The 10,000-nt window shown below is 43.9% G+C and overlaps 2 protein-coding genes across 6 annotated transcripts in view; both read right to left on the bottom strand.

Moving 5' to 3' along the window:
- Obsc (Obscurin) overlaps positions 1 to 10,000 on the bottom strand; it is a 543,345-nt gene that overhangs the window by 365,228 nt on the left and 168,117 nt on the right. The gene's annotated exons all lie outside the window — the stretch shown is intronic.
- The window catches only part of LOC145410014 (uncharacterized), a 66,591-nt gene that overhangs the window by 1,848 nt on the left and 54,743 nt on the right, over positions 1 to 10,000 (bottom strand). Inside the window, exon 2 of the mRNA XM_080280235.1 lies at positions 1 to 3,631. This exon is cut by the window's left edge and continues 1,848 nt beyond it. Within this exon, the coding sequence (XP_080136361.1) occupies positions 1,385 to 3,631 (2,247 nt within the window). The 3' untranslated portion in view covers positions 1 to 1,384. The remainder of the gene's footprint in view (positions 3,632 to 10,000) is intronic.

The following is a 10,000-nucleotide window of genomic DNA, read 5'->3' on the forward strand; positions in this document are numbered from 1 at the left end:
CAAGGAATCGATTGTAAATATGTTTGTATATCGCACCGCAGATCTTGGCTGCTAGCTGAGTACATCCAGCCAATCATCACAGACCTCTGACGTCAACCAATCAGGGCCAGTGGCAAAAACTGAGAATCACTTGGTCAATGTGTGCGTGAGTGATTGGACGCAGTTGTCATACACACTACATACCTCTCTTTTACAAGTGAAGAAGAGTTGTTTTCTTGTGAGTGTAGTCAGCTTTGCAACGTCTCTTCCTGGATGATCTGTGTTTCTGACATCACTCTATTAAACTATTTTTAGACGTTTGTATCTCAGCCATAGATATATTTGGCATAATTAACACAAAGTATCAAAGGGCTATTTACTTATATAAATGAACTAGTAAGGAAGACGTGCTTAAAGCCTTGTAAACTAACGAGAATACAATTTTTCCAACCCTATGGAAAGATGAAAGTTACCAGGAAGAAGATGACGAGGCACACAAGCGTCCCCTGGTCAGACAAACAACAGTAACATGATTAACAACATGAGGTGAGGGTGACTACTCCTTCACTATAAACGCAAAGGAATTATAAGTAAAATCAAAAGCTGGTATGAAATGTAACAGAAGAATTATCCTAACATGTGTCACAATGCATGCTTCTTTCAATAGCACAAAATTACATAGCTGTTACCTTCAGTTTTATAACTCACTACTTTAAAATGTGATTTTTTTCATAAACTTGAAAATTTTAACAATTCAAATAGGTCTGTACTGAATATTAGTTACATACATTGATATAAACCTGTGTAGTACAATACTTTCGTCTCCAGTACATATTGAAATAAAGATTAATCAGCCTACCATTATAAAAACGTTGTAATATTAGGTGAAACTCAACAACAGTGTCTCTAGTATATGAAATTCACATAAATGTCATCATATATACAGTCTCACTAATTGTACAAAATAATTTCTTGTATCAAACCCATTCAGTCACAGGAAGTTTTTTTTTTTTTTAAGTTAGGTCTACCTCCAAATAACTATGTTAATTTTGGAGGATATTTTTTTAGTGCTCGGGTGGTGGGATTGAAAAGGATTCATTAACTCCTTCACAGCCTGATATCTCTCCCCCAGGTGGAGAAATCTGTCTGAAGGTACTAAGAATAAAACTGAAAACACGTCATTGGACTGAATGAGTTAATTGACCAGCAACACCCATTGGGAGGTAAATGGGTGGCGTGGCAACGATGCTGTTGATAGGCATATTCTGATTATCGTATTGGTGTGCAGTTGCCAGCTCAGTTACCTGCTTGGGCCAGCCATACTCCTCCCGCAACCACCCTGCCACTACCCTTGGATGAGCCAGCCTTCGCTCACTCTCATACCCCATGCATCGTCCTCACTGGGTTACTCTTCGTTACCGGTGTCATTAGTGTTAGTAGCAGCGGCATTGTCAGTACCATTATCGGTGACATTCGAGTCATCACCAATGTCGACGTTTATGCCACCTGTGTCAATGCCTACGCCGCCAATGTCGTCATCATCATCGTCGTCAGCCAAAATTCTGGTGACTGCTGGTGAGGAGACACCCCTAAGGTACTTCTGGGCCATTTTGCTGACTCGTTGCCGCTCCGCCTCTCTGGGTGAGGTGGTACTGTGACCAACAACAATATCGTCGTCGTCATCATCATCAAGGAAAGGAGTCTTGGATTGGCGTCTGCTACCCAAGCCTCCTGCCATCGGGGATGTGAAAGTGGTTCCAGTCGTTCCATAGTTAGGCCCAGTCGTTCCATAGTTAGGCCCAGTCGATCCATAGCTAGGCCCAGTTGTTCCATACCCTGGTGTGGTCATACCCAGGCCAGGAGCAGTGGCAGTGCCATACCCCGGAGCAGTCATGCCTTGGCTGGGCGTAGCTGTACCATAAGTGGGGGTGGGGGTGGTCATACCGTAACCAGATGTGGACATCCCATAGGTAGGGTTAGACATACCGGTACCATAGCCTGGTGTGGTCATACCATATCCAGGGGCTGGTGTGCCATAGCCTCCACCACTATAACCACCACCTACTGTGCTACCATAGCCTCCCCTGTCCATTCCATATACTCCTCCTCCTCCTCCATATGTATTGCCAGCACCTGGGCCGTAGCTGCCACTCATACCATACCCTCCACCTGTACCATACCCTCCTCCCATGCCATAGCCCCCACCACCACCATAGCCCCCACCATAGCCACCACCACCATAGCCACCACCACCATAACTACCACTACCATAACCTCCACCACCGTACCCACCCCCACCACCATAGTATCCACCAGGAGCACTGCGCATGCCCATACCACCAGCATATCCACCTCCCATCCCTCCACCATAGCCCTGACCATAACTATCCTGCATGCCACGCAGGGGAGGCTGGTGTGGGAGGGTGTGTCCCCCATAGGCTGGAGGCACAGAAGGGTAGCGTCCAGGGAGACTGCCATTACTACTGTACCTGTTTGCCAGGACTCTGCTGAGGGGATTGTCTACGTCTTCTGGTGGCTGTGAGAAGCGACTACTTGCTCGTAAGGGCTTGTTCTGACTCCTGATCAGTGCCCTCACACGCTCCTCCTGTGAATCCCCATCGTCAGTGTCATTAGGGAGACCGTGGCATCCTGGTGTTTCCCTTGCTTTACTCTCTCTGTAGCGCCGCAGTGCACTGTCTGCTGCATCGTCGTCTTCCAGGACTGGTGGCTTATATTTTGGCCTAGGCATTGGTGGAGGAAGTTCTAGGTCATTTTCGTCAGCTTCATATATATCAGAGAAGCGGTTGGATCGAGTCTGGGGCAAGGTACTCTCCCGATCTGCAATACCATTTTCATGACTGCTGTATGTACCCTTGTCACGGTTTATTCTCAAGTATGCATCATCATCTACACGGCTTTTGCTTTCCCTGGTGCCTCTGGGAGTGATGGAACGAGATCTGTCCCTGGCGTAAGTAAAGGCCCGAGGCTCCTCCCTCCTGGATCTTGGAAGACGAACCTTGGAAGGTGGGAGGAGGGCACGCTCAGAGGCCGTGTATCCATCCTCACCCACAGGCTCATCTAAGTCATCTATTTTGTCTTGGAACCTTGATGAGAAGTCATTGGGATCTCTTACTTTTCTAGCATAGGCACTGGTGGGACTCCGATAGCCAAACTCACGTCGAGATGAAAAGTTTGTGTATTTGTCAAGAAGTTTTGCCACAGTATCAGAGCGACATAGAGGTACGGGGTCACTGATATCGTCTAGCACGACTGGGTTGTAAGGCATTACGGCATTGTAATTTGTGCCCAGTTCTTCCACCTCGTCTCGTGTAGGGCGTCGATAGATAGTGTAGCCAGTGAAGTCCATGTCACTTGCCTGGGAGGCCTGAGAGCCCCGTCTCTGTGATGGGGAATCTATGTCGAACTCATTATGTCCTCGAGTGCCACGTCGATGTAAGTTGTGCGGTGTACCAGCTCTGGATGACCTGTGATAGGGTAGCATGTCGTCCAAATCCCCGTTGACACCATCAGCATAAGTGAGCCGGGTGGGTCCCGTGGATGGCAGGAGTGAAGTGTAGAGGAGCTCGTTTGCGGCAGAGGCGCGGCGGCGGCCCAACACTGCCAGGCTGTACTGCTCCCCGGACAAGGTCCTCTGTTGATACCACACACAGTCACCGCCACGCTACCCCGACACAAGGCATAATATACAGAAGATAAGAGAGAGGTAGGAGAGGAGGATGAGGGAGGGTAGGGAAATTTGTGGACGAAAGGAGAGGAAGATGGAGGCGAGGAGGAACGCCACCTCTGACACAGCCTCTGCGACGCTCCCCATCGGGCCTCCGCGGCCGCTCCCTACCAGCTGTAAAGACCAGCGCTCATGTAGTGTACCTCAGCCACCTCAAGCAGCACTGTGTTGTGTTGTGTTGTGTTGCGCCCTTACACCCCACCCAGTTCACTCCATCAAACTTACGCCAGGTGGATCCAGCACCTACAGTATGCTATATTCATTTTTACACCCATTGGCAAGTAGGCCACGTAATACCTCTTTGAAATAACATGGTATGTTTATGAGTTACGTAAGAGGATTAGATTTTGTAACATCGTTTTCTCTAATTTCATCTCAATATTCTCTTGTACAGTATGTCATTGATGCATACTATGCATACTATATCATTATCAAAAGACATATATAACATAGAAGCAAATATTATGATGTAATATGCAAAATTTTGTCGCTAAGGATGAGGTATTACAAACCCTTCCATGAAACCAAGAGAGCCCCGACATGTGGAGTATTTTCATGTACTACTCCCATTGATTAGAATGTACCATTTTATTCCCCTTTGATTATTATTCTGATATAGCCAAAGTATCACAGTGTATTGAGTATGTATAACTTGATCTCAAAATAAAGATTATTGAACGAAACGCCATTATTTTTTCATGAATTACACAGACAATATTGTCTACAACGTACAGTCGTCTCCACTCATAAGTGCTGCAGGGGATGGTGTGTTGGAGATCTTTTGTAACACTATACTATCTTCACCTTAACTTGGCCCAGATTTTCGTCCTTTTGTCTTTTATTCACGAAGTTCAGTGGAAGAAAAAGTGCTACAGCTCTGCATTCTCTCCTTAACATTTCTTCGTGACCAGGATCGTAATCAAGTGTTAATCTGTTGCTCCTGCTCAGCATTCAAGTTGGAAAGATAGCTATTTTAGGCTAAGTAAGAGTATAAAAAGAATTTACATCTAACATTTGTATTGGAGCACCGTCATTATAGCAATCAGAACACTGTAGACACGAGACGTAAACGATTGTACTGGTACCACATCACACCCCCAACACACCAGCCCCTGGAGTATGCGTAATTGGAGGCGATTGCACAGGAAAATTGGGCTACAAATTTCTCATCCATTGGGTGTTTATAGACATTACTGTAAGTACGCATTTAACAAGTGTCAGCGTATGCAATGAGACAACAAGGAGAACTGAACGCCAATTTGTCGCTACACGTCAGAGCTGAGTGTGTAAAAGATGTTGAATTCTAAGCAGGTGTGAGACCAGGGACTCTATCCTCGTCGTCTAAAGAGTCTGCCTAATGCCTCCTCCATATCAGTCTGTTTCTGCAAATGGCACGATAATATTCTCTTGTCTTTGTGTAGTCGAAGAACTCAGTATCTTCCTGAGGTCTGACGAATACGTAGCCAGAGAAAAGGTCGAACCATATGAGATGCATTTTCATCCTTTTACATTACCCTGGCCCCAATTTTTGTCCTTTTGCAACTTATTTCACGTATCTCAGGGGCAGAAAAGGACAATACCGTGGCTGTACATTCTTTCCACAGCACTTCTTCATGACCAGCATCATATTTAGTGTTAATCTTTTGTAACGGCTCAAAATTCAAGATGGATAGATGGCAATTTTAACCCAAGTGAGAGAAAAAGCAGTATAGTCAAGCTAGGGTTCTCTTCGTGTCTCGCCAGTTGTGATTTCTTGTGTGATTTAGGGGCGGCTCTGTTGTCAGTCACCATCCTGCCTCATTAATTCATTTGTTTCCTCCACTGCTACACCCACGCCCACACCAGCAAACTGAGCCATCCCCACAAAACACAAGGTACCCTCTGGTCTATTAGAGCACTAGTTAAAGTCCATCCTATACATGAGAATATTTAGGTGCCATATGGGGAATAAACTGCCAAGGATGAGATGATAAGCAGCTCCCCTATGCCGACGAGGATATGAACCCAGGTCACGTAGCCACAGGAGAGGTCACTGAACCAGGCCAGGAGGTCACGAGGGCGCAGGTCATGTCTGGCTACAGTTTTAAGGGGAGGGGAGTGGGTGTCAAATTTAAAGAAAACGGGAGATGGTTGTTTGAACCGACTCCCCGTTTTCTGTATGCTAGAGGAGGACAGATGGGGGATTAAAGTTTTTTTTTTGTTAGTCTGTTAGTGGGGGTGAAGCGAAAGGCTGTTAAATAAATAAATAAATAAATAAATAAATAGGTAGGTAAGGTGATTGTGAACGTTATGGTTGGCCACGACCATCATAAGCTTGGGGGTAAAAAGGTTGATTTCTGTAGTAGTTTTTTTTTTTTTTACTTGGTTCAGATTTTCGTCCTTTTGCAGTGGCAGAATAAGAGAGAGAGAGAGAGAATGAGAGAATTTCCATAGTACATTTTCTCTTTATGTGTCAGTTTTGATACATTGTTGTAGCTGTGCATTTAAGTTTTAGGCCAAATTAACGGAGAATTTTAAGTCAAAGACAAAATTTAGGTCTTAAAAATTTAAAGACTACAAATTTTAGGTCAAAGACAAGTACAATATTGGCCAAATTAAAGGCAAATTTTAGGTCAAATTAAATACAAATATATGAAATTAAAGGCAAATTTTAAGTTTAAAGTAAATTTTAAGTCAAATTTTAGGAAAATAGTTGGCCAAATTAAAGGGCAAATTTTAGGTCCACTTAAAGGAAAATTTTATGTCAAATTAAAAGCAGATTTTAGGTCAGATTGAAGGCAAATTATCGGCCAAATTAAAGGCAAATTATAGGCCAAATGAAGGCAAATTTTAGGTCAAATTAAAGGCATTTATAAAGGTCAACATGGTGGCAAATTTTAGGTCAAAGTAAAGGCAAATTTTTGGTCAAATTGAAAGCAAATTTTTGGTCAAATTGAAAGCAAATTTTAGGTAAAATTAAAGACTTTATCAAAATTAAGGCAAATTTTAGGTAAATTGGGGGCCAATTTTAAGTCAAATTGAAGGCAAGTTTTAGGTCCTCTTTAAGGCAAATTTTAGGTCCACTTTAAGACAAATTTTAGGTCCACTAGGTCCACTTTAAGGTAGATTTTAGGTCCACTTTAAGGCAAATTTTAGGTCCACTTTAAGGCAAATTTTAGGTCCACTTTAAGGCAGATTTTAGGCCAGATTTTACTGATCATTAACCCCTTCAATCCGTGGACGTACTTTTTTTTTTTTAGCCTGTATATTCGTAGCGCGTCTTTCTGAGCGATTCATTCCCCACATTCAGCCTTAACATTCTTTAGTATGCAGTTCATTTTCCACACTCATCCTTAACATTCACTAGTATGCGATTCATTTCCCACATTCATCCTTAACATTCTTTAGTATGCGATTCATTTTCCACATTCATCCTTAACATCTTTGGTATGCGATTCATTTGCTGCATTCATCCTTAATATTCTTTAGTATGCGATTCATTTTCCAAATTCATCCTTAACATTCTTTAGTATGCGATTCATTTTCCACATTCAGCCTTAACATTCTCTAGTATGCGATTCATTTTCCACGTTCATCCTTAACATTCTTTAGTATGCGATTCATTTTCCACATTCATCCTTAACATTCTTTAGTATACGATTCATTTCCCACATACAGCCTTAACATTCACTAGTATGCGATTCATTTTCCACATTCAGCCTTAACATTCTCCAGTATGTGATTCATTTCCCACATTCACCCTTAACATTCTCAAGTATACGATTCATTTTCCACATTCACCCATAACATTCACTAGTATGCGATATCTTTCCCATGCCTTAACATTTTCTAGTATGATTTATTTTATATCGTTGTAATATCGCCACAGCTCATGTCAACGAAAAAGTCTAGAGAGGTGTAACATACAAAATAAATCGCTTAGGAAGAGGCGTCACGAAATTCCCAAAACCAGTTAAAATATGACCTTTATTGATAGTGGCTACACGGTGATTTTATTCAGCCTGAGAGAGAGAGAGAGAGAGAGAGAGAGAGAGAGAGAGAGGGGTTAATCAGTTCATACGAGATCCAGTGCAGGAGCGAACCTTCTTGTAGGGAGAGTGATGGCCAAAATTAACCTTTCCTCATGCTGGCGAAGTACAAATAGGGTAATAGGAGGAGTGATATTGTGACAGTGAGACCCGTATTTGTGTCAGTTAAGGAAGCTCCCTAACACCATTTCCTAAGCGATTTATTTTTCTCATTACTCCCTCTTACCCTTTCATGTGTTATATAAATCACCGAAATATCGCCATAGCCTAACACCATTTCCTAAGCGATTTATTTCTCTCATTACACCCTATTACCTTTTCATGTGCTATGTAAGTCACAGTAACATCGCCAGACTCTTCATAAATAACGTACAGAAGGATATTAACCAGCCATATCCAAAAGTAAATCGGTAAGGAAAAGGTGTTAGGGGGCGTGAATGAGGGCCTTAAGGTGCAGTAAAGGCAGGATTTTTTTTTGGGGGGGTTGGAGTCTTTATATATATTGTTTTTAAGTCGCCAAATGGAAGGGGTTAAGGGAATATGGAAAAATTTGGGCGGATCTGAGTCCATAAATTTTTCCTTTCATATTTTGGTTCAATATAATTTCTTCAGCCAAAAATAAATATCATAAATAAATAAAAACTCTCTCCAGGGAAGTTACAAAAAAATAATGTACCGCGGTTTACTGTGGACGAAAGTGTGTGTGTGTGTGTGTGTGTGTGTGTGTGTGTGTGTGTGTGTGTGTGACAGAGAGAGAGAGAGAGAGAGAGAGAGAGAGAGAGACAAAAAGAAAAAGTGTGTGTGTGTGTGTGTGTGTGTGTGTGTATGAGAGAGAGAAAGCGAGGGAGGGAGGGAGAGAAATTGTGTGTGTGTCTGTGTGTGTGTGAGAGAGAGAGAGAGAGCGAGGGAGGGAGAGAGAGAAATTGTGTGTGTGTGTGTGTGTGTGTGTGTGTGTGTGTGAAAGAGAGAGAGAGAGAAAGTGTGAGTGTGTGTGTGTGAGAGAGAGAGATATAGAGAAATGTGTGTGTGTGTGTGAGAGAGAGAGAGAGAGACAGACAGACAGACAGACAGACAGACAGAATGTGTGTGTGTGTGTGTGTGTGTGTGTGTGTGTGTGTGTGTGTATCCAGGTATTGCACAGGAAAAGAGCAAACGAAAAAAAGTGTAAGTAGGAAAGCATGGTAGAGGAAGGGAAGGGTACATGGTAGGAAGGGGGTACATGGTAGGAAGGGAAGGGTACATGGTAGAGGAAGGGAAGAGGACATGGTAGAGGAAGGGAAGGGTACATGGTAGGAAGGGAAGGGTACATGGTAGGAAGGGAAGGGTACATGGTAGAGGAAGGGAAGAGGACATGGTAGAGGAAGGGAAGGGTACATGGTAGGAAGGGAAGGGTACATGGTAGGAAGGGAAGAGGACATGGTAGAGGAAGGGAAGGGTACATGGTAGGAAGGGAACGGTACATGGTAGGAATGGAAGAGGACATGGTAGAGGAAGGGAAGGGTACATGGTAGGAAGGGAAGAGGACATGGTAGAGGAAGGGAAGGGTACATGGTAGGAAGGGAAGAGGACATGGTAGAGGAAGGGAAGAGGACATGGTAGGAAGGGAAGAGGACATGGTAGAGGAAGGGAAGGGTACATGGTAGGAAGGGAAGAGGACATGGTAGGAAGGGAAGGGTACATGGTAGAGGAAGGGAAGGGGACATGGTAGGAAGGGAAGAGGACATGGTAGTGGAAGGGAAGGGGACATGGTAGGAAGGGAAGAGGACATGGTAGTGGAAGGGATGGGGACATGGTAGGAAGGGAAGAGGACATGGTAGGAAGGGAAAGGGACATGGTAGGAAGGGAAAGGGACATGGTAGGAAGGGAAGGGGACATGGTAGGAAGGGAAGAGGACATGGTAGGAAGGGAACGGTACATGGTAGGAATGGAAGAGGACATGGTGGGAAGGGAAGAGGGCATGGTAGGAAGGTAAGGGGACATGGTAGGAAGGGAAGAGGACATGGTAGCGGAAGGGGACATGGTAGGAAGGGAAGAGGACATGGTGGGAAGGGAATGGGACATGGTAGGAGAGGAAGAGGACATAGTAGGAAGGAAAGAAGACATGGTAGGAAGGGAAGAGGACATATGGTAGCTACTATGTATAATAAGGAGGAAGGGAAGAATTAAGGCGGTGAAGCAAAGGCGTTAAGATGAAAGGAAAGGAATATGAAAGGAAGGCTATAGGAGCAGGGCCTGTATTCCCATCGGT

Source organism: Coenobita brevimanus, chromosome 84 (genome assembly GCF_032717465.1).
Source record: "Coenobita brevimanus isolate Jiangsu-jjx chromosome 84, ASM3271746v2, whole genome shotgun sequence".
NCBI classification, from domain to species: domain Eukaryota; kingdom Metazoa; phylum Arthropoda; class Malacostraca; order Decapoda; family Coenobitidae; genus Coenobita; species Coenobita brevimanus.